Below are 24,924 nucleotides of genomic sequence, written 5' to 3' on the forward strand. Positions count from 1 at the left end.
ATTTTTATTTCATTACCCTGTGTTTTTATTTTAATCATTATTGATGCAGGACCTGAAATAGTTATTGGGTGTGTATGCACATGTTCCTGTGAAATGTAAAATCTGTCTAGCCTAGCCCAGTTTTTGCACCTTGGAGAATAATTTGTAAATTCACTCTGAACTCCAAGTACTGAATTCACATCTTCCATGCCAAATGTTTTCATAAATTTCTTTACAAATCTACCCTTCTTTGTTATATTTACCCTTCTGGCCCACCAGACACATTTTCACTATTGAAGCCAATTCTAGTCCACACCTATTAAGTAATATTCCTTACTGATAGCTGACTATTTCTTCTAGAATTTTCTTAAGCTCCATTATAGCAGTTTTCAGTGGAATATAAATACATGCCAGTGTAATCCTCCTCCCTTGCCAGTAGCCCCTTAATATTATAAATCCTCCATTATTGTCTTTTATATTTTCTTCTATTACTATTGGATCTCCTGAGATTTGTCACTCCTGTGAAAAAATACCCCACAACTCTTTTGTAGTCACTGCCATTCCCTAAAGAGACATAACTTTAAAATTTACTGGTTGTGTTCTGAAACTGGTTTATGTAACAAACCTTTGGAGTTTGATAGAAAATTCTTACCATAAACAATATCAATTATACAAGTTTTGATGCAAAAAGCATGTTGGTTTTGCCTTTTATTTTGTTGATAAAGACATCCTCACTGAACTCTTTTCTGAGCTGGAAATTCATGCCATAACGTTACGAAAGACTGACCCATAGTGATTGACTAAACACAAAATGAAACAAGCAAAGGAAAATATGAAGGTGTTACTTATCAGGGCTAGGACCCTAATCAAGAACCTTCAATATCTACAAGCCATTCTTACCCAGGAGGATGCTGACATCTACGTAGTGACAGAGACGTGGTTTAAAATGGTGGACAGCACTATTGTGCAGGCCTAAAATGTTTTTCACACATTTAGACCAGCATACTACACAGGAGGGGAAAAAGGTGCAGGTATGTCAATTTTCATCTAGAAAACTCTCACATCAAGGCTGGTAAAGCAACATGATGCACTAGAGCTTCATCATGCCATGATAACCATCAGAAAGGTCCAATACATAGCTACAGAACTCCTTCTATGACACAAGAAAGCCACAACACCTATCTACAGGAACTAGAATCACTCAGTATTAAGCCCAATACAGTTTTCATAGGTGATCTAAACTATCCAACTATAGACCAAGAAACCTATACCCACCACTAGAGTATAACCACCGAGATTCCTGCACTTTGTCAATACAAACTCCCTTGAACAATCAGAGTACCCGCTATGGTAAATAACATCTTGTATCTTTTCCTTATTAATATGGGAGCATGTTGCACCATCCTTTGTGTAGCTTCATCACTTGTTAGGTCTGATTATAAAGCTGTCTCCTTTAGAATAAAAATGAAACCAGAGATCCCTTACACCTGAGGTATCTTTAGAAAACTACCTACGCCTAAGTGATACATTTGCACGCTTCAAATCCCCACCAAACCCAGTTAGGTTCACTGGATATGTGGAATCCTGCATCACCACCCACTATATCAACAAATAAACAGCTGCATAGATGCAGCTGCTCCCTGTAGTAATAAGCACAGGGTAAAAACCTAGAAACAAATCCACATGATGGAACCATAATATCAACCAGCTTTACAAAAATTGAAGAGAATTTTGGCAAAAAATAAAAGTAATTCCCAGAATAATGTTCTCATTACTGAAATAAACAAACAACTCAGTATTCTCAGAAAAATCCACCAAAGCCAAGTTTCAGGCCAAAATAGCTACCCAAGCCAAAGACAGTCACAAGGCCCTTTTTAGTTATGTTTGTAATCTCTAAATAGCTAAGCAGCAATGACACCTACACTGAGGCAGAAGATATAATCTACTAGACAATAAATTTAACTCTAATTTTATCCTTCTGCACTCTCAATTTGTCCCTCAGGATATACCTAATGTTTTTCACTTCCAAATATCACACAAGACCAAGTCCTAAAAGAGCTGTCAAAAGCTAAAAATACTGGATTGATGGGTCCTGGCAATATCCCTGGATGCATCTTAAATAGCAGGAAGCACAATTTAGCCACACCCCTAAAAACACTGTTCAATCTCAATACAGGATTTGTTCCTAGTGAATGGAGAACAGCTACAGTCATTCCCCTGCTTAAGGGAGGACCTTTCACAGACCTAAACAATTACAGGCCTATAAGCCTCACATGGAACACCATGGAAAGACTTGATCATGGAACTAATCAATAATGACATAGGGAAACTCAAAACACTGGACCCTTCTCAGTTAGGATTAGTCAAGAGCAGGTCATGCTTACTCAGACTGGTGGGTCTTTTTGAAAAGGTCACAAAGACAACAGATGAAGGCAAAATGCATACCTCAATCTGGCCAAAGCTTATGACACAATCCCCCAGTCATGCATAGTAGAAAAACTAAACAAACTGGCAATAAATCTCTATGTCGTCCACCTGACTGTCAACTGTTTCCCAGACAGGATGTAGGAAATCAAAAGAGAAGAAGCTACCTGCACAAAGAGACCAGTCACCAGTGGTGTCCCTCAGGAGTCCAGTACTAGAACCACTCCCATTTGGCATTTACTTATCTGGAGTAAAAGCCAATACCAAAGTGCTCTGACTACGTTTGCAGATGATTGCAAACTAGGAACAGTTGTTGAATGCCCAAAAGACTTCGCTATCCTGCAAAATTTGTCCCAAATAAAAAACAGTGCCAAAATCATGAACTGAAACAGGATGCGAAAAAAAATGCATTACTGTACCTTTGGGAACTCATCTATGCCACAGAACTACCGTACTGAAAATACTCCCCTAAGAGTTGACACATTTGTTGCAGATTTGAGAACTTAGGAACTAAGGTATTGTGTTCTAGGGATGTCATTGTCCCCCTTTACTCAGCCTTCATTAGACCAGTCATTGACTATACTGTCCCTTTTGACATATATCTCATCAGACACATTCAATAACTGGAATGCTCACAGAGATACCTTTCTAAAAGATACAAGAGCTAAACAACATGTCCTACATGGACTGACTTGAAGCCCTGTCACTATACTAGGTATCCTACAGACTACTAAGAGGTGAGCGTACAAGGCGCCCTCTGGCCCAAAACCGATGGATTTACTGCACATTAGCAAGTCAAATGGTATCAGAAATACTTGGTCTAGGGAATTAAACCTCTTCTGTAACATCAACAGAATGGTTTGGAGGGACAGGCATATCTCGCAAAGGATACCACTGTTCCAGAACAGACTCCCCATCCACATAAAACAAAGCTCATCCCTGTCCATATTCAAACACAACTTGAATCTATGGATGGGAAACAGAAAATTTACCCCCAGACCTGCCTCCTGTACAACTAGTGGACACAGGCAGCTCCTAAATGTATTATCCTTTCCATAGGTCCCCAAAAATTATCGATAGTATAATCCCAGTTTTTCTCATTGGGGTAATATATAATTATCGCCCATGGGATGGGTAAGGCCAATCTAACACTAAATGGGATATGTAAATTCAAGCATAAAAGGGAAACTGGCTAGGCTTAAAATGGACTGCACAGGATGCTAGCCTAGAACTGATCTATGACTCTCTGACCATCAAAATTAATGCATAGGCTACTCTATTTCCATACTAAATATATCAGCAGCAGTTTCTTACTTCCTAGACTGAAAGCCATCAATTAACCTTTGAAGCTAGAACACCTCACACTGAAACACAACATCATGTTGTGATAAAGCCACAATATAAGTAAGAAGTTGCCTTTAAATAGGTAAGTTGTTTTTGCTTATCCACAATGCCATGCATCTGTATGTAAATTGTTGCCCAATATCTGCCATGACACCATTTTGCTCTGTAATCACACATGCAATATTAAGTAAACAGTGAAACTAAAAAGCAAACAGCACATCACAATGTTCATTTTTGCTGATCCACTTTCAACTTTAACACAAGCAGTAACAAATAAATTTGAATAACTGCAAAATAAGTGTGCTTCTAAAAAGTGATCAGTACATTTTAAAATATCCTCCCTTCCAACTTGCCAAATTTAAGGAGAAGTATTCTTTACATCTCCAACCATTTTCTCTTGTACAGAATAAGCATTCTAATCTCCCACAGCCTGCCCTAGCTGCTATGGGTAGTGATCAAAGCAATGAGATCAAGCATATGTGCAAGCAGAAATGCACTTACTTTGCAGGGTAAATATGCTACATCTTTTTGACAGAGTGAGGACCTCAACAAGAGTTTAGTGCAACAACTTCTATGTGTTGGGGGAAATCAGTTAAGGTGGTTTGAGCATCTCCTCAGAATTTCCCTGGTGACATTCCATTGATGTACAAGGTAAAGCCCACAATGAGCAGAAGCAACGGAGCAGACTCAGTATGCTTTGAAGAAATTATATTTCTCAGCTTGATAATGAAAATCTGTAGTAATACGAGTCTCAACAGAACAAACAGTTTAAAAAAAAATGTATTTACCAGGGTCTATATTACTAGATTGAATGTTTAAGTTATCGAACACCTAAACGTCAAACTGGTTATACCAAAACTACAAACCGCGAATGGCGTAGGGAAAGTCTTCCACTGACCACAAAAAAAAAACTTTAAGCCCAAACAAAGTGGGGGTTTCACACCCCCCCCTAACTAAATATACCAACTCTGAGATCACTCTACTGTAGACAAAATGGCAAAACGGCAAAATATGGCTAACGGCCAAGGGGATTATTTCCCTGCGTTAAATCATCCATTCATGTTTTTTTGCTTTCGATATTACCAATTCGATGTTTAAGTGTTCGATAACCTAAACATTCGATCTGGTAATGTAACGCTCCATGCGTGTTGGCCATCTCTGCCTTTATTCTCACATTTGGGTCGGATCCGATCCATTGGATCCATCTCGGCCTTATGCAGAAGCTCATGGCCTCCAACTAAACCCTTGGGGATTCTACCCTTTCCACAATACACTTTCCCATTACCTCAGATCTTGTTTGCCCAATAATGGAGCAAGTGGTTATATAAAGGAAGACATAAGTAACACTATTCAAAGTACTTAAAGAAACACTTCAAATAAGAAGTCCTCAAAGGTCTCATTTTGTAACACCTGTTCTTCCAAGAGTCTACGAAGGGGGCTGGTGGTAGAGTTGAGAATAAAGGAGGAGATGGACAACACACATGGAACATTATGGTAAGTACATAACTTCTTTACATGTTGTTGTCAATCTCTCCTTTATTCTCACATATGGGACAGGGTCCCTACCAGCCTGAATCTTGTGAGGCTCAAGGCAGAATATTCCTCAGAACCATTGATCCAAAAGAAGCTCTACCCTTGAGGCCAAATCCACTTTGTAATGAGTAATAAAAGTATGGATGGTTGACCATGTGGCTGCTGCACAAATACTGCCTAAAGATTCTCTGGCCAGAAATGCTAAAGAAGTAACCACAGCTCTAGTAGAATGTGCTTTGACTGGTTTAGGCAATTCTTTATTTTGGGTTTTATAAATAAAAGTGATACAATCCGAAACCCATTTTGACAAGGTAACTAAGAAACTAGCAAGCCATTTCTTGTTTCAGAAAAGGAAACTGATCCGTTTTTCTGAAATCCTTTGTTTTATGCAAGTAAAAACGCAACTGTCTGTGAACATCTAAGAAGTGTAACAGATATTCTCCTTTGTTTTGGAAATTGGGGAAAAAACTGGCAGTTCAATGGATTGACTGAGATTAGTTTCAGAGGCTACTTCAGGCAGAAAAAAAGGGTTAGTTCATAATGAAACTCTGTCTTTATGAAATAGCAAGTAGGGTGGCTTTATAGACAATACTTGTAATTCAAATACCCTTCTTGTTGAAGTAATAGCCACCAGAAAAATTGTTTTCCAAGCCAAAAATTTTAAATCACAATTTGCTGAGGGCTCAAATGGAGAATGAATCATATGAGACAATGCAAGATTCAAATCCCAAGGGGGAGAAGGACTTTTGTAAGATAGTTTCAGCAACAAAACTCCTTTTAAAAAAACTCCTACAAAGCTTAAGGGACATGATAGGAAAACCGTTCTCCCCTACATGACAATTAGAAATTGCAGGTAAATGAACACTTACAGTAGCTGCAGCAGCACCTTCGTTAAAAAGTTTAGCTAGAAATTCCAAAATGAAGTGGAGCTGTAAAAGGATCAACATTATTGCCCATAGCCCACATGACAAACCTTTTCCACTTGCTTCTGTAAAATTTTTCTGCAGAAGATTTATGTGAAGTGAGCAAAATATCTCTCACTGGAGAAGGCTTTACCAGAAAGGCTCATCCAGACTCTGCTACACTTTGCTATGAAGGAAAGGTTAGTTTGCTTTTATTTTTTGTATTACTTTATTGCCTTTTTATATTTTGAATACTGTGGTTTGTTTTCTTTACCTTGTGTTTTACTTGCATTCTGCTTTAACAGCATATTAAAACTTCAAAAGAGACCTCAGCTCTGTCTCTTCTGAGTCAGGCAGAAATTTCCTGCCCTCCCACCCAGTTACAGTTGTCTTGTTAAATACCACTGTCTTTCTAGTTGCCTGCCTCTTACGTTAATCTGACCATATATCTCATTTCCTCTCTACTTTCACTGGCTTGTGTGAGTAATCACAAAATCATCAGTTTTGAAATCCCTCCCTTCAACTATTTACATTTATTGGCCATCCTACTGTATTCCATAGTACCAGAATACAAAAGTGACCACCCCTTTCAATCTATCTTACTGTTTTAAAAATAGTAACTCTCCACTAAACCTTAACTTTTTAAACAGGTAAAACTTAAGTTACCTACTTTCACATCTAACTTCTCTAGTGCACACTGCCGTGTGCATTTTTTTTTCATCTTACCTTTAAGCATCCCTGTGATTAGCACTTGCTCTAATACCTGCTGGAAAGCACTAGGAAGCCTTAAACTGATACAAGCATTCAACTCTCCTTGTTAATAAGGAGAAATTAATAGTAGGCACTAAACAGCCTATAACTGCAAAGTACCTTGCTAAGGTTAGGGAAAACAGCTCCTGTACTTTACAAAAAAAAAAAAAAAGCACCAAACCAAGCATGTCCAAGGCTCAGCTTCCGGTGATATCTCCTGTCCACCTGGTGAATCTGGGCATACTGGGACAATGCAGCAATTGCCTCATGTACACAGACAACCCTCTCCTCCTACCATCCAACACTACAACCTGTGAGAGATGCACTTACATAGCCAAAATGGAAGCAAAGCTCTCTCCACCCAAGATTGAGATAGACAGTCAAGAGGAGAAGGTTAACACCCACACTACCCCTCAAGCAACATATAGCCCTTCAAAACCCACACCACCAACACCCACATATTACAACACTAAATCCACATATGCAGAGGCCCTTAACTGAAACCCTCCCACGCAACAAGGACCTCTGAAGCTGAAACGCAAACAAACACCAATCACAACCAAAGTGTCACATAGTTCACAACACCAGTGTGCCACCCAGCAACAGCCCCTAAGGCAAGACAACGTACCTAACACTTTAGTCATAGGTGATTCTACAGTCCGGCACACTGATGTCCCACTCACCAGGTTCAACAAGGAGAAAATTACAGTCAGCTGCCTGTCGGGAGCCAGAATCTGCCACATAATGCATGCACTCAAGTCACTCCACAACAAGTACAAATATGACTCTGTCATTGTCCATGTTGGAGTGAATGACTTGAGACATACCTCCCTGGACTACATGAAAAGAGACATGGAAGAGCTCTCTGATCATTTGGCCCAGGCAGGTATGACCCTAGCCCTGAGTAGCATCTTGCCTTCACCCAGAATGATACCACAATATAAGGACAAAATGACTGACTTCAACAAATGGCTAAGCTTCTAGTGTCATTCAAAGGGAATCCAGTATCTGTCTGCCTGGGACGACATGATCGACAGACCACGATGCTTTGCCAGAGATGGTCTGCACCTGTCGCCCCTGGGATTCAGGTCACTGGCTAAGGCTCTTGCCACTCCTATAGTGCCTTTTTTAGGCAAAGTTCAAAGGAAAAAACCACCACCATAACAGGTACAAGCATGCAAAATCTGAAGGTAATGCTACTCAGTGCTAGAAGTCTAAACCTCAAAATGCACTCTCTCGAGGCACTCCTAAAAATGGAGAACATCGATATCTGTGCAGTAACTGAGACCTGGTTCAAGGCTGAAGAGAGCACCCCTGCAATACCAGGCTACAACTCCTACCACACGTTTCCGCCACCAAACCAGGACCGAAACACTAAAGGTGGAGGAGTGTCAATATTCACCAAGGATATTCACACCAACAGGCTAGTTGCCCAACACAATGCATTTGAAATTCTCCAGGTGCAACTAACACTAGGTAAGACTGCAATCCAGATTGTAGCTTGCTACAGATCCCCCACCATACCCCAAGACTCTCACTACACATTTCTAAACCTACTGGAAAATATTAAGATAGAACCAAACACCTAATACTGGGTGATTTTAACTACCTTGCCATTAACTGGGAAAACTACTTATGTACCAACACCTTTGTCCAGTGGTTCTTGGAATTCATAAATTCCAACGCCCTGGATCAACTAATCCATAGTACCACCAGGGGCTCCAATATCCTAGACCTGGTCATTACCAACATGGGAAATCGATGCTCCACACCTATGGTCACCCCCTCGTTAGTCACCCTTAATATCCACATCCCACCCCCACCCCCCAGTAAGGAAACCTCCATAAAAAACTTCTCCAAAGCCAACTTCATGCTACTCAAGTCAGAAGTGACAAACTTCATGACACAGATGGGAACTGAAAGTTCAACTGCTGAATCCTACACTAAGGCACTGTATGAGCACATCCACTCATGCACGAATTGTGCCATCCCAAACAGAACCAAGATGCTCTCATCCAAAAAAAGGAAGCCAATTTGGTGGTCCCCTGCCATAAACAAACTTTACAACACAAGGAAGAAACTGTTGCAGAAAAGTCAATCCCAGGATGCCAAAAACTCCCTTACCAGCCTCAGTAAGAAACTGAGATCCCTCATAAAATCCTCCAAAGCTAGTTACGAAATCAAAATTGTCAAATATTCCAAAGACAACCACAAGGCATTCTATAACTATGTCAAGAATCTAAATGGCAGTGCTCAGATCTGTTCTGAGCTAAAACAGAATGGCATTAAATATACTGATCCCAAGGATATTGCCAATATCCTGGCAGATCGATTCAGTGCCAACTTCACCCCCCTCTCACCCCCTAAATGGCCCATCTCCATACTGGACGATTGCCAAATTCCAGTAATAACGGCCACACAGGTAAAAATTGCACTCTCCAAAGCTAAGAATACAGCAGCCATGGGACCAGATGACATCCCGGGCTGTGTACTACATGAACTACAATATGAACTGGCAACTCACCTAAGTGTCATGTTTAATCATAGCCTCACCTCAGGTATCGTGCCCACTGAGTGGCGCACAGCTACAGTTATCCCACTCCAGAAGGGGGGATCCACCTTGGATCCCGGAAACTACCGTCCCATCAGTCTGACAAGCCTTATCTGCAAGGCCATGGAGCGTATTATCATGGAACTTATAAACAAAGACATTGGCAACCTTCAAATACTGGACTCCACCCAGTTTTGGTTCGTGAAGGGCAGATCTTGTCTCCTGAACCTGATTGACTTCTTCGAATCAGTCTCCACAGCCATGGACAAGGGTAAGGTGGTCCACACAGCCTATCTAGACCTTGCCAAGGCCTTTGACACCACCCCCACTATGGAATCATAGATAAACTTACTAAGTTGGGCATTAATCCCTAAGTCACCCAATGGGTTGCTAACTGGCTTACTGATAGAACCCACACTGTAAAAGTAGCCGACTCCAAATCCAGCTCCAGACAAGTGACATGTGGAGTACCTCAGGGTTCAGTCCTGGGACCGCTCTTGTTTGGCATCTACTTCTCTGAAGTACAGGCCAACACTAAGGGACTCTGGCTAACAAAGTTTGCAGATGACTGCAAACTGGGAGCCATTATTGAATCCCCAAATGATGTGGATACTCTACAAAAGGGCCTTACAGAAACAGATGCTTGGTGCCAGAGCCATGAGCTCAAGCTCAATACCAAGAAATGTATGGTTATCCCCTTTGGGAAAAAACATGTACCCGTGAATTACCATATAGGTGGCAGTACACTAAACACCAAAAGTGTCATAAGAGACTTAGGGACACAGGTGGACAGTGGCCTCACCTTCGATAACCACATCGTCACAACAGTCAGGAAATCCTTCTATGTGGCACACCTCATCACTAAGGGCTTTTCATCCAGAAAAAAGGAGGTCATTGTCCCACTGTACTCATCCCTCATTAGACCCATAATAGAATACAATGCCCCGTTTGGTATGTACCTCTCAAGACATCTGCAAAAACTCGAAAGGCCGCAGAAATACCTCACTAAAAGAATCACAGGACTAAAGCAGATGCCCTACGCTGACCGCCTTAAAAAACTCCAGCTATACTCTGTCACATATCATCTACTCAGAGGTGATCTCTGCTTAACATACAAGGCCATGTCAAACCCAGAGCTGTTGGACATGCTACACTTAAATCCCAATCCCTCAGAGCTACACGATCCAGAGATCTAAACCTTGTCATCACGATAAACAAAACATGCTGGAGGGATAGGTTCCTGACCCAGAGACTCCCCAGACTCTGGAATAGATTGCCCATACATGTCAAGCAGAGTGCCTCTTTGGCCCTCTTCAAAAGGAACCCTGATGATTGGATGGGAGAAAGAAAATTTACCCTGGGGATCACGTCAGTCACCCTGCTAGACAGGGGTCCAGGGAAGTAAATAGTGTGGGAAGAAATAGCCAGGGAATTGTTATGGCTAGGCTTGTATAGGCCCTAGGGCTGATAGCCTAGCACCAACCTATGAACCTATAAGATAAAAGAGGATTCCTGGCTATCATTGGAACTGGAGCAGCCATGCTGTCAATTTTAGATTTTTTTAAGTCCGGAAGAACAACCCCTTGCAGATGTGAAAGTAGGTCTGGAACTGGATCCAGAATCCATGGATCTTCCTGAAGATGAGGCCAAAGAAAGGGAAACCAAATCTTGTCAGGGCTAATAAGGAGCAATGAGGATGTTCTCTTCATCATACTTGCTTTCTGTAATACATTGGGAATCAAGGGGATTGGAGGATAAGCATATAGAAGTCACAGGGGGCCAATCATGCATCAGTGCCATCCCTCAGTGACTCACCCTGAGAGTGGATAATGGCAAAGTAGCTGCTGTATTTTCTATTTATGGGTGATGCAAAGAGATTGCAGCAAGGCTGACTCCATTTGTGGAAAATCTTTTCCGCAAGTTCTTGTTTGAGGGACCACTCATGAGGCATCAGAGTTGCCCTGCTGAGCTTGTCTACTATCACACTGAATTTTCCCGGAATGTGTGTTGCTATCAGAAAGCATTTGGAAGATGTTAACCATTACCAAACGTGGAGGGCTTCCTGACAAAGGGGATCAGATCTGGTTCCTCCCTGTCTGTTGATGTACCACACTACTGACATGTTGTCTGACTGGAATGCTATAGTTCCCAGAGGAAGAGAGTATTGACAGGCTTGCAATGCTAGAAGCACTGCTCTCATCTCTAGAACAGATCCAGATGGGCCTCATGGGGTGACCAGGTGGCTTGAGCCGTCCTTCCCAGATAACCCCCCCCCCCATCTGTGAGGCATCTGTGGTCACCATGGCCTGGGGCTGATTAGGTAGAAATGGATGACCTTGACTGACTTGATCGGAGTAAAGACAACAATGAAGATCCTTTCTGCATACATCAATAATCAAGATCATGAGAGACATTGGTACCTCTAAAATGGATCATTGGGTCGACAACAACCATTGCAGGATTCACATATGAAGGCAGGCCAAAGCTAATAGTACTATCGAAGCTGCCACTGTTCTCAAGACTTGCAGTACTAATTTTGCAGATGCTCTTTTCTTGTGAATAAAAACCTTTACCCGATTTCTTAATGAAGTAATTCTGAAGGATGGAAGTTTCGCTATCATTTTTCTTGTATCTAAATGTGCTCCTATGAAAATCAGATTTTGACAGCGTTCTAGAGAGGATTTTTCAAAATTTATGGTGATTCCTAGATGAGAGCAAAGAGTTATAGTAGTTTCTCTTGTCCTTAAGAGCTGATGCCTTGTCATGGAGGTTAAAAGCCAGTCTAGTTATGGAAACACTCAGAACCTTTGACATCTCAAGTGAGCTACAACCACTGCCATGCATTTGGTGAACACTCTGGGGGCTGTAGTGAGAACAAAGAGCAGAGCTCGAAACTGGTAATGACTGGCTTGCAACTAGAAATGCAGATGTCTTCTGAAGCATCTGCCCATTTCTATATGGTAGTACGTATCCTAAAGGTCTATTGAGCACATTGACTTGCCTTTTCCTAGAAAAGGAAGAATAGACTGTAAAGTAACTTATTTATTTATTTTTTATTTATTTATTTAACATTTGTTGACAGGGAAAGTCCGACTAGGTTCCAGGAGTACCCAGAGGAAACCCACGCAAACACAGGGAGAACATGCAAACTCCACACAAAAGGCACCCCAGCCGAGAATCGAACCGGAGAACCTCTTGCTGTGAGGCGACAACATTAACCGCTGCACCACTGTGCAGCTATTCGAAACATGCTCTTTTTGATCGACTTGTTTAGAGTGCTGAGATCCAGAATTGGTCTCTAGTTCCCTGTTTTCTTTGGCACCAAAAAGAATCTTGAGCAAGTTCCAAACCCTTGTTGGTCTGAGGGGACTTCTTGGATGACTTTTTTGTCTAGCAACTTTTGTACTTCTTTTGGTTGCTTGAGCCCTTTGACTATGTGGAATATGTGGGATTCTTTTGTTCTGAGGAAGGAGATGGATGAAGGGAATGACATAACCTCTGGATATCATCTGATGTACCCATTTGTCATTTGTAATGTGTAGCCAGGCCTGTGGGTGCAGAGACAGCCAACCCCCGACTGCCTCCACAGGTGCTGAAAGGGCTTGCCAAAGAAGGAATCTCTAGAGCCCTGATTTTGCAGGCCTCCCCTGCTGCGAGGCAGCATCTTCTATTATTGTTCCCTCCTCTGCCTCTGGGGAAACGTTCACCCTGGTGTCCTTGAAAGACCACTGAGATTTTCAGAACCACATTTCTCTGATACCTTTTTGACCTTTGGGATAAGGTCTGGTTGGAGTGGAAAAACATACTCCTATGGCAGACAAGGTCTTGCCTTCCTGTTCACACCCGGTGAGAGTTTCTTTCACTTTGGGTCCAAAAAGAGATGAGTCATCAAAGCAGGGGTGGCTTGTGCTATGGGACTGCAGCCCTCCCACCTAAAAAACAAATAAAAATAAAACTAAGAACCACAAAACAAACACCGTAATTCACTGAAGTCTGCGCATGCGTGCACGCTCTAGATGCACAGGAACACTCTCAGACTGCTTTCTCAGCAGTCTAGATAGGGGGAAAGGCATCTCGGCCCCAAGATGCCCAGCAGTCTGTGCGGTGGTGACATCATGGAGTGGAGGCACTCCAGACTGCAGAAGCAGCAGGCTGGACCAATCAAGATGCATGTAGCATGCTAACGAGGTGCGCTGGACCAATCGCGAGGAGGATTTGGACTGCTCGGATATCTAGGGTTGCTCGTTGGCAGCAAGGTGAGCAGTTATCTAGGCAAAGGGTGGATTCGGCTCGTCAGCAAGGTAAGCTGTGTGTGTTATCTAGGCAAAGGGTGGATTCAGTTCGTCAGCAAGGTGTGTGTGTGTGTGTGTGTGTGTGTGTGTGTGTGTGTGTGTGTGTGTGTGTGTGTGTGTGTGTGAAATGCCCCAGTTGCTATATACTGGTGGCTAGAGCAAACTCATGGTGGTGTGGTAGGGAATACCTCAGGCTTGAACCCTGTACCTTGTATGCAGGTGGTAAGGGCCTGAATTCCCTACCCACCACCATTTGTAAAAAAATTGCAGATTTTTGCCTCATATTTGATCTGTTCTGTTCCTCATAATATCTGTGGTTTCTAAATATTTAAATGCTTAGATATTTGATGGTGCAATGGTAGCATTGTTGCCTCACAGCTACAGGTTCTCAGGTTTGATTCTTGGCTGGGGTGCCTTCTGTGTGGGGTCTGCATCTTTTCCCTGTGTTTGTGTGGGTTTGCTTTTGTGTCCTCCCATGTTACAAAGACATGTGTCTGCATTATTTCTTCCTGGGCCTCTGCTGAAAATTGTTTTTTTTTACTCCCAGTCAGACTGTCCTGGTTAACAAATGTTAAATAAAATTGACAGGCATTTGCATTTCAGACTTAGGTTTCTGAATGTTTAACTCCTTAAATATTTGATGGTGCAGTGGTAGCATTGTTGCCTCACAGCTATAGATTCTCTGGTTTGATTCTTGGCTGGGGTACCTTCTGTGTGGAGTCTGCATCTCCTCCCTGTGTTTGTGTGGGTTTGCTCTGGTGTCCTGCTATTTTACAAAGGCATGTGTCTGCAGTATTTCTCCCTGGGCCTCTGCTGAAAATAGTTTTTGTTCCATCAGACTTTCCTGTTTAACAAATGTTAAATAAGTAAAATTGACAGGCATTTGAATTTCAGACTTCATATTCCTCAGAAAATACATAGTAACACAAAACCTTTTATTCTAGCAATTTTCTAAGTTTATAAGATGAATATTTGAAATTTGTCCCTATTTTTGGGACTGTATTCCCCCATTATTGGCTTTGTCCATGTTTTTTGTGCTAAGGTTGACAGCTATGGCAAGAACTGAATTCACTGAATATGTTTGAGGGCTGTATTCCCTCATTACTGGGTTTGTCCAGGTGTTTTGTGCTAAGAGGTTTACAATTCACTAGATGATAGCCATTTAAGTTTCAGTCTTCCTGTCTTTCACAAAGCAGCTGATTTGATGTAGTAGTATACTGCTCTGACTGTTTTGCACAGGGACCTTGGCAGTAAAATGTATGGTGGTAACCAGCATTTTATTCTAGCAACTTTCCAAGATTATACAAGCAGTGTTTAATGTGTCCCTGGTTTTTGGGCTTTTGACCCCCCCCCAAAACAAATTTTGGCTTTTTCCAGATTTCTTGTGCTGCGAAGTTGAGATGCAGTTGGGTGTTGAGTAGATTTTACAAGGAGCTGAGACCTGCTGGGGAAGAGAAGTTTAGTGCTACTTATGCGGAGTCTGCTTGCATTGTTAATTGCACAACAGGTTGTGTACTTGGTTTCGATACAGAAGTCTGTGTGTTCTACTCCCACAAGGGGTGGATGCTGTCATACTGAGAATGTCCTCTTTGGAGAAGATACGAACTATGAACCTGTTATCAGTTTGCCATCCATTTCCTGTTGCAATATTACTAGCTTATCATTTTTTTTAATGTAATATTGGCAATATATTCCACAAGTAAAAAACACAAACAAGTCCGCTTGCTATACAGTGAAGGGTACCCTCCTTTAGACTTTCGAAAAAGTTGAAAACACTGTCCCAGCAATTCCAAATAATGTGAGATGGTCACTTGTACCAAAAAGGAAATTTATTAATACGAACATCAAAACTCCATAAAACAAAACAACAAACACAGGATTGAGCGCGCTTTCGTCTATAAGTGTTAAGACTTCATCAGAATCAAATTATGCCCCTAATGAACTGCTTTTTATATCACTTGGGTAATAGGTTAATTAATTAATTGATGGTTTACATAGCTAAAATATGCCTCAGTAAATAGACAAAGTATAATAGATCTTGGCCAGTGCAAAATGCTTTCACTAAAAACTATGTATACTGAAAGTATTATTAATGTTAATACATCAATTCTTTACTTGTAAATATATTGAAATAAATAAATGTATATAAATATTTAAAACAAACTTGATACATCCCTACCAATTCTAAGCTTGTAAATACACAGTATACTAGACCATAGTGAACAACTATCAATACATGGGTAAAATATGCTAAAAAGATATATTCTGCATATTAACACAAAATAGATGCACCATAAATAAACTCTTGTTTACAGTGAAATATTAAATCTAGAATATCAATTACTACATGTAAATAAATAAATAAATAAATAAATGATTATATTAACTTCCTAAAAAATAAATAATTACTAAGAAATAATCTATGTATATATAAATATGCAAAAAATTTAATTAAAATCTATATGGTAAGTACAATGAATATGATAGATATAAAATTGATGTTAAAATTGCTGGGACAGTGTTTTCAACTTTTTCGAAAGTCTACAGGAGGGTACCCTTCACTGTATAGCAAGCGGACTTCTTTGTGTTTTTTACGGAGGTGCTTTGTGGAGTGGAGGTGACTATTTGAATATATTCCACAAGGACAACAGACACTTTATTTTTCAATGAAACCATGAAATATAAAGGTGTTTGCTAGCAGCAACCTCTTCATTAGTTACAGATTTCTTTAATGTGGAATTTAGATGACTTTTACTTCTTCAGAGAAGTTACTTGGTACTTTAATAAAGCTGAATATAAATTATAATTAGAACTGCAGTGCAAGGAGAAGTGGCTTGAGTTGAGTGCTGCTTGTTTTTCTTATACTTGATTTTGACTGACATTCCAGTAATGTATTTAAAAAGTAATTTATTTTTTCATGCCTGACAACCTTTTTGTTTCCATCTAGATATTAAGTAAGCTGTCATGTAGCCAATGTATTGAAATATTTTTATTCTTCTACACTTCATTTTGTCTTGATTGGACTCTCATAATGATGGTTTGGCACCCAGGGCAGCGTATTTAATTAAAGTTAGTTTTTGTGGTTTTGAGCATAGCTCCTCCCCTTTCTAGTTGGCCACACCCCTTCCCACTGGCACCACCCATTCAGCTGTCTCATGCAGCCCCCCTTTGATTTGAAGTCACCGGCCGCCACTGCATCGAAAGGGACATTCACAAAGGAAAACTTAAAGGGCTCTGCAAAATTACAAAGTCGCATCCAGGCCTGCCTCCTAATAGAGATAACTGAACCTGCAGCTCTACTTGCTCCATCCGCTACATATGAAATCAGTCTCATGGAGGAATTAACCAAATTTAGGGTGGCGGGCTGAGAGGCTACTTTATCTGTGACTTCATCAGCCACAGTTCTATGTAGGGTATCTGACCATTCCTTCAGCAGATCCCTTTGCAGCCTAGTAAAATGCATCAAACAATTCAGTGAGCACAAAGTAAAGCCCATCAAAGAAAAGATGTGCTTTCCATATCCATCCATCTTCCTAGAATATTTATTAGGAGGGTGAATAGTAGAACTGGTCTTAGAAAGTTACTTTTTAGTCACTGCCACCATGAATACTGCATCTACCACAACTCCCTTAGTGAGAAACTGTTTGTCAGGGAGTGAAGTGACATACTTATTTGGCCTCCCCGGGGTAGGATCAATGGCGTCTGTGGTCTCCCATGCTTTCTGAGAGACTAATTCAATAAGCTCATCAGAGACACACAAGAGGTAGAAGAGTGGGATCCGAAAGCCTTCAGGTATAGTGACTCCTCCACAGAAGTGGTGTTGGGACGACTCCCGGCCACCTCTCTGTTTTAACATTTCTAGAATGTCTCCAACTGAGACATCCTCAGGAGGAGACTGTGGGGACCCTTTAGCCTCATCAAGGTCAGTATCTGTGGTGGCGGACTCCTCCGGGGAGTCTAAATGCTTCCCCTTGCAGATTCTCTTCCAAGGGACTTCTTCAGTGGGATAATCTGGAGAAGTTACAGAGGAGATGAGGGGGGGTTCCCTAGGAACATCCTGAGGTCCCTGTGGAAGGGGTGTGTGAGAGGCAGAAGGCACCGGTAGGGGATGGGAAGGGAGATCCTGCGAAGACTGCACCCTTGACTGAGAAGCAGTAAAAGCTCTCCTCATGGCCTCAAATTCCCCCTGCCCCTGATCCAAGGGACTCCCCATAGCTGACGAAAAAAAACATCGGAGCCGAGGATAATCCACAATCAGAGGTGGGCAGATCTGAGACTGGAGGTAGGTGCCAAGCTTAACCACGCCAAAGTGCCGAGAGGCAAGGTAGAAGTGGGAAATGCCATAAATAAAAAAACAAACATTAGGAGTGTAGGAAGGGTAGAAGTCTAACTCACTACAAGAATAAGCTAAACAGAGTTTTAAACCTGCTAGGAAAACTAAAAATATGAAGAAATATAAAGAAATATAGCAAAAAAACTATTCACTTAGCCCAGAGCTAGTAAAGGACCACATCTCTAGGAAGTGGCAAACAAGATCTGAGGTAATGGGGAAGTTCATCCTAGGAAAGGTAGAATTCCCCAGAGTTTAGCTGGAGGCCACAAGATTCTGCATAAGGCTAAGACAGATCCAATGGATCAGATTCGATCCAAATGTGAGAATAAAGGCGAGACTAACAACAACACATTAACAGTTATGGTACATCTGCAGTTCATATGGTATCATATTAGCGATCAGCTAACTGATGAGTATAAACAGGTTCCCTATAATATTCACCCAGGAAGGCATTGCTCACTTAGTAAAACACTTATTCATTTGCTTTCTTAATATGTTTTTTTTTGGGGGGGGGGGGGTATTTTTTGTTATTTTAAAGGCTTTTTTATTAGTTTCTTGGTGTTTTTTAAAGTTCTTTTGCTTGTTTATTTATGTGAAACACTTCATATATTATATTTCCAATAATGGCCAAATAACAGCAAATGAATATGTGCATCTGACTGTAAATCCATGAGATTGAGACCGTGTGTGTGTGTGTGTGTGTGTGGGGCTGAGGCTGTATGTATGTGCCTTATCTCAGTGAGTGTGAGTGTATGTGCATTTTCAAATAATTCTACAAATGCAGTGCAGGGCAGTGCTGTACTTAAATGACTCGAGCTTTGACATTCTTTGCATTTTGTTAGATGGACTTTATGACAGCAGAGAAGTAACACAGAAAAGAAAAAAACACTAGTCTTATTTACATGTAGGACCTGGGCTACTTCATTAAAGGTAATACAGATTTGGAAAGGTTGTTTTGCTTCAGATATGACAGGTAAACGTTTTTTCTTTTCTGTAGATGCTTAACAGGTCATAAAGAGATATTAAAGTAGAAGCAAAATAAACTACAGCAGTACATTCAATTACGTTGCATACTGAATGTCTTCATATAGAAAACAGTTACAATATTTACACAGTCACTTCACCAGCAATGACTATTTCTTTATACAGTATTCTGATGCACAAAGTACACAAAAATCCCTATTTAAAATATGCAGTTTCTCCAATTTAAAATATTCTTTGCACTAGTCTTATATGTTCCTTATTTTCCCCTCTGTATTTGTAATGAATAGATTAATTCCTTGTAATCAAAATAAAACCACTAACTACAAGTGAGGCCTGTACTTCAAGCTTATTGAGTGTTCTTCTTTTCACTGACCTCCATGGTGCTACTTTATGCCTATTAGGGATAAGTTAGAAGTAATAGATAAAAAGACCAGGAGATACTCGGGTAATGTACTCTAAAGATGGCAGTTCTTAATCAAATATTTTTCATCAACCATTCTGATGAAAAATATGTGATGCATTTAACTTACTTAATATGCTTCATGCTGCTACAACACTTGAGACTCAATTACACAATAACATGGATACTTAATACGCTGGTTTTGCTTGAACAAGCACTGCATGTACCTGATGTATAAACAGCCTGAGCCTTTGCAAGGTCTCGCTGCTTCTTCATCTGCTCAAAGTCAACCTCAAGGGACTGCTTCTCTTGTTTCAGTCGTCTAATTTCTTCCATAAATCTGGCTTCTTCTTTCTAAATTAACATTAAAAATGCAAATAGCTCATTAAATAACTTGAAGTGAAAATACACTTAATACCATAAAGAATTATTTCAAGAAATTCATATATAAGAGCTATTTCAAGAAAGACTTTCAGAAGAATTCAAAGAATGAATGACAAAGTAATGTTACCAATACTTTTGTCTGACTCCATCAGTTTGAAGATTAGTCCCCATTTAATTTTGTAGACAAGTAAAATGTAAGAAATAACATTTTTCACACAGATATGACATCAAGGTAAGACTGAAATTACCATTCTAAACAGAATGTTTTAAAGAGGTGACTGATCAAAGACTGAAGATTGGCACTTTGCAAATAAACTCACACAAAGGCCCTTTATTGGAGATGTTCTATTTTAAAATAGTAACTTTCAATAAGCATGAAGAATACCAAATATATGGCTTTCCTGCATGCTGATTTGTAAGGAGGCCCCTCACGTAGGGTCTGCAAATGAGGTATCATTCATTCTCTCCAGTCAACTATTTTCTCTGAAAATCCTGTGTTTAGAATCATGTATGTCTTCTTCCTGCAACTCTGTGACATAGCTAGTTGGTCTAGGACTGCAAGCTTTTTCTCTGAGCCCTCCATTTCATCTAAACAGCTGACTAAGCATATTTGTAAATCAAAATAAACCAACAAAGTTTTAGGGTCTACACCTTAAAAAACATATATAAAATTGTGTTCTTACTAAAATGCTAGATATAGATGAGTGGGTCCATCCATTCCAACAAGTGAGAATAAATCCAGTGGACTTTCGTCAGCTTGGCATAAAAAAAATTCTCAGGCTATAAGCCTCTCTCCCTTTACATACAATGCACTGATAACAAGCTTTCTAGATCTCTGTCAACCCATGCTAAGGTAGATTAAAAAAATATACCATAATTCCCCTCTAAACCCTAACCTGCAGCAGGACAAAGGAGGATGGCTATGCAGACAAAGATGGGCCTTACTCATCCACATCTAATGTTATGGTAAGGAAATAAAGAATTAGGAATTATACAGACACTGGACTTTACGTTTTCTCAAAGGCAGCTCATGCCTAAACCTACAGGACTACTTTGAGAAGATCAATAAAGCTATGGATAAGGGCAAAACTGTGTACACTGCCTACCTTGACAACGAGTTTGACATAATACCTCATTTCAGGCATTGCAGTTTAACTTAAGAAATTAGGCATAAACCCAAATGTCACTCAATGGATAGCCAGATGGCTCACTAACAGGACACAGAAAGTTAGGATATGGGAATCCACCTCCACAATGAGGTCATTCATTAGTGAAGTCCCATAGGGTTGTTGCTGAGGCCTCTAACGTTGGCATTGATTTCTCGGAAGTCAACCCAAACTTCAAGGGCCTCTGGCTGACCAAGTTTGCAAATGACTGCAAACTACTGTGGTCAATGAGTCCCCCAAATACACAAATACCCTTCATGAGGGCCTAACACAAACAATCTCTGCCAGATGCATGGACTAAAACTCAATGCAAAATGAATGCATAATAGTACCCTTTGGAAAGAGGGTCAACTCTGCAAATGACCACAATAATACACAGGGGTCTGGGAACACATGTTGAGAGTAACCTGACCTTTGACCAACATGTGTCTACTGTGGTGAGAAAATCAATCTATGTTGTGCAACTTATAAATAAGGGCATGGCATTCAAGTCCAAACAGGCCATTATTCCACTGTTCAGACTACCCATCAAGTACAATGCACCCTTTGGCATGCATCTGATCAGGCAATTGCAACATCTTGAGAGACCATATAGGTTTCTCACAAAAAGAACACAGGGATTAAGCAACACAACCGATGCAGACAACCTCAACGCCCCGTCTCTGTACTTGGGCTTCTACAGACTGTTGCATGGTAATCTATGCTTAGCCTTCAAGGGATCCTCTTAACCAGTAGTGATGGATTTGTTGTGCATTTGCAAAACAAATGACATCAGAAATATGAGTTCTAAGGACCTAAACATTGTCTGTGACAAACAGGACATGTTGGAGGGACAGGTATGGGTCTCAAAGATTACTCCTTCTCTGGAACAGGCTTCACATCCATATGAATCAAAGCTCATCCCTAATCCTTTTCAAATGTAACATGTACCAAAAGATGAGAAATCACACATTTACCTCTGGTATAACACCTATGTCCCTAATGGGCAGGGGCAGCCTGTAAACAATTGATGTTTACTAACCTATATTGTAACTGTAATATTCCTTGAGTTAGTGACATGTCAGCAATATTTTAGTAAATTTAGTGTAAGCTTGGCTAGGCTTAAAATGGTGGTTGGGCTGATCGCCTAATAACCACCTAAAAACCCATGAACCTATATATGAGATGAGGTTTATCCTCATAAGTGATCAAGAAAGAGTACAAAATTATCCTCCTGGTCCATCTCATAGGAACATACCCCACAATGGTTGTGGCCCCATAGAAAGTTCTAGGTTTAGAGATCACCTCCATTCTGCATTGTCTTGTGTAACTGTTCAGTGAAGCACAAATAGCTGTTGCACAATCATCCAAGACTGCTTCCTGAAAAAGGCTTGAGAGGCAGCTACTGTCCTGTCTGGATGCACTTTAAGCATAGCTTGTATTTTTCAAAAAATTATTTAATTCAAGTCAATGACCTGCACAAGTGCATTTTTAAACACTGGTGCTCCATTTTAGCTGAAGAATGAAATGGACAACTGAAAAAACATTTCTAACAGAATTTGTTCTCTCTGGAGACAGAATTTAAGCTGCCTTTGTACATCTAAACAATATAGCAAGTACTTGCCCCTGTTACAATAAATTGGGAAAAAGACAAGCAGATTTACAGACTGGTTAAGATTTGTTTCAGTAGGTACCTTGGTCATAAACAATGCGTTAGTATGCAAAGGCACCCCATCCATATGAAAGACCAAGTTGGAAGGACAGGCACACAAAGACTGAAGTTCAGACATATTTCAGACAAAACAGATGGCTAAAGTAAGACAATTTTCCTGGAAATGTATTTCTGATCCACTGTTGCAGATGCTTCAAATGGTGGAAGAGTCAGTTTTTGCAACACCAAGTAAACATCCCAAGTATTACAGGATCCTTGATGAAAAGATGGATGATAAATGTACCTCTAACAAAAAACGAACAAACTTTAAAGGAGGCCAGAGATTAAAAATTAGCTCCTTGATGGAAATTAAAATAACTTCTATGTGTACCTTAATATAGGAGTAACATAACTTAGTAACCAAAATCAATGATAGGAAGTTTAATATGGTTATTCCTAGAGCTTTAAAAGGGTCTGTCCTTTTTGCAGTAGCGCACACAGAAAAATGAGTCCATTTGCTTATGTACATTGAACAGATGTAAGGACCTGTGTCACCCTTTCAGGTTAAGAAGGATGCTATTATCCAATGTGGATTAACCATGTGGTAAGTGAAAGAAGTGATGATGTGGGTTATCCAAGCAGATGGATCAGGAGGGTACTGAAGTATTTGAGATGTACAATCTTCTCCAGAAGAAAAGGCAAAAAAAGGAAACCATACATGCTGAAGCCAAGATAGGGCTATGAGGATAACTCTGACATTGCTCAGCCTGACTTTCAAGAAGAATATTTGGAATAAGTGGGAATATAAGAAAACACAGTAGTAGTCTTTGGGGCTGTTTCTGGACTATGCATTTCTAGGAATCCCTGGGAACAGGAAGCAAATGTTGCTGCACTTGATTCTGGTTTGGAGTGCTGGCAGGTCAAAGCAATACTTCCCTTAGTGATAAAAAAGCTTACATCCTGCTGACTGCCTTAGGGACCAGTCGTGGCATCAGCAGTCAGTGACTGAGACTGTCTGTTAAGGAAAATACTTCACTGGGATAAAACTTGTTACAAGAAAAGTGTTCCAGGGCATAGTCCATTCTTATATCTTCTGTTTCTCAATGCTGAGTGGGTAGGTATTAGCTCTGCCTTACTTCTTCCCATTCCAAATCACTGCCATGTTGTTAGTGCGGACAGTGATGGCATCCTAAGGCTGGGAGTCCAGAAAGGCCTGCAAAGTTGGACAAGCTGTTCTTATCTCCAAAATGCTGATGTGCAGACTGGCTAGCTTGTGATCATACTCCTTGATTGTTCACCCTTGATAATACCGCTACTCCCACTCTATGGAAAAGACGTCCATGATGGTGGTTGTTACAAGTGTGGAGATTAAGAAGGGACTGTCCAGAATAAGGTTTTGGGTATGAATTCACCATTTCAAGTGAAATCTTCCACTCCTGGATATCTGCCAGCTGTGACCTAGGAATCATCAACCAACACCGTAACTTTCAGAAGTCTTAGTATTCCCTGCAATACTCTTATGTAACAGCTGGCATAGGGAGCCATGTGAATGGTCACAGCCTTGAAACTCAAGTCCTTGAGCCATACATAAGCAGGAAGTGAATTGGTCTGTATGACCTAATTTACAATGATTTACAAGGAAAGGATTCTGTCTGATTGAAGAAGGGCTGTGCTGCACAGAGTATCTACAATACATCCATTGAGTACAAGCATCTGAGAGGACTCTATCTGAAACTTTGCAGTGTGTAACATGCTTCCCAAAGACTGAAAAAACAAAACAAAACAAGAAGAGTGCCCTTCACAAGTACTGGATTGTTCAAAGTAACAGTTGGCGTGGCTAGTTAGAAGTCAGTCATTTAAACAGAGAAATTGCTTTATCACTTGCAGCCTATGGTTTACTGCAACCAAATATATGAATTCTTGAAGATAAGAAATTATGAAGGTAGTTCTACAAGACAGAGAAAGACAGCTAAGAGTTTTAATTTCTTGATCTGATTTTAAATTCATTTTAACAGCATCTGCTTTAGCTAAGATCTTTACTCCTATATTAGTGATTCTAGTACATAGTTGCACTACATTTTTGCTGTTTTAAGTGGTCTAAATGTTTCCTATTAAGCCCTGGTTTCATTCTTGTATACTGAGTATATGTCAGGCTAATTTATTACTTGTCTTCTCACTGGGGCAGTTCCAGGCCAGTCAGCTCAGAGCTAAGGGTTTAATAGTTTTTCCCTCCTTCTCATCCTGTTGTAGTT

General features: G+C 40.4%; 1 protein-coding gene across 2 annotated transcripts in view; it reads right to left on the bottom strand.

Annotated features, from left to right (window-relative positions):
- CEP162 (centrosomal protein 162) overlaps positions 1-24,924 on the bottom strand; it is a 2,095,315-nt gene that overhangs the window by 880,386 nt on the left and 1,190,005 nt on the right. For both annotated transcript variants that reach the window (XM_044066152.1, XM_044066151.1), the window contains one exon: positions 19,720-19,846. In XM_044066152.1, the coding sequence (XP_043922087.1) occupies positions 19,720-19,846 (127 nt within the window). The remainder of the gene's footprint in view (positions 1-19,719; positions 19,847-24,924) is intronic.

Source organism: Protopterus annectens, chromosome 1.part0, assembly GCF_019279795.1.
Source record: "Protopterus annectens isolate FY-2018-M chromosome 1.part0, PAN1.0, whole genome shotgun sequence".
Taxonomy (NCBI): Eukaryota; Metazoa; Chordata; order Ceratodontiformes; family Protopteridae; genus Protopterus; species Protopterus annectens.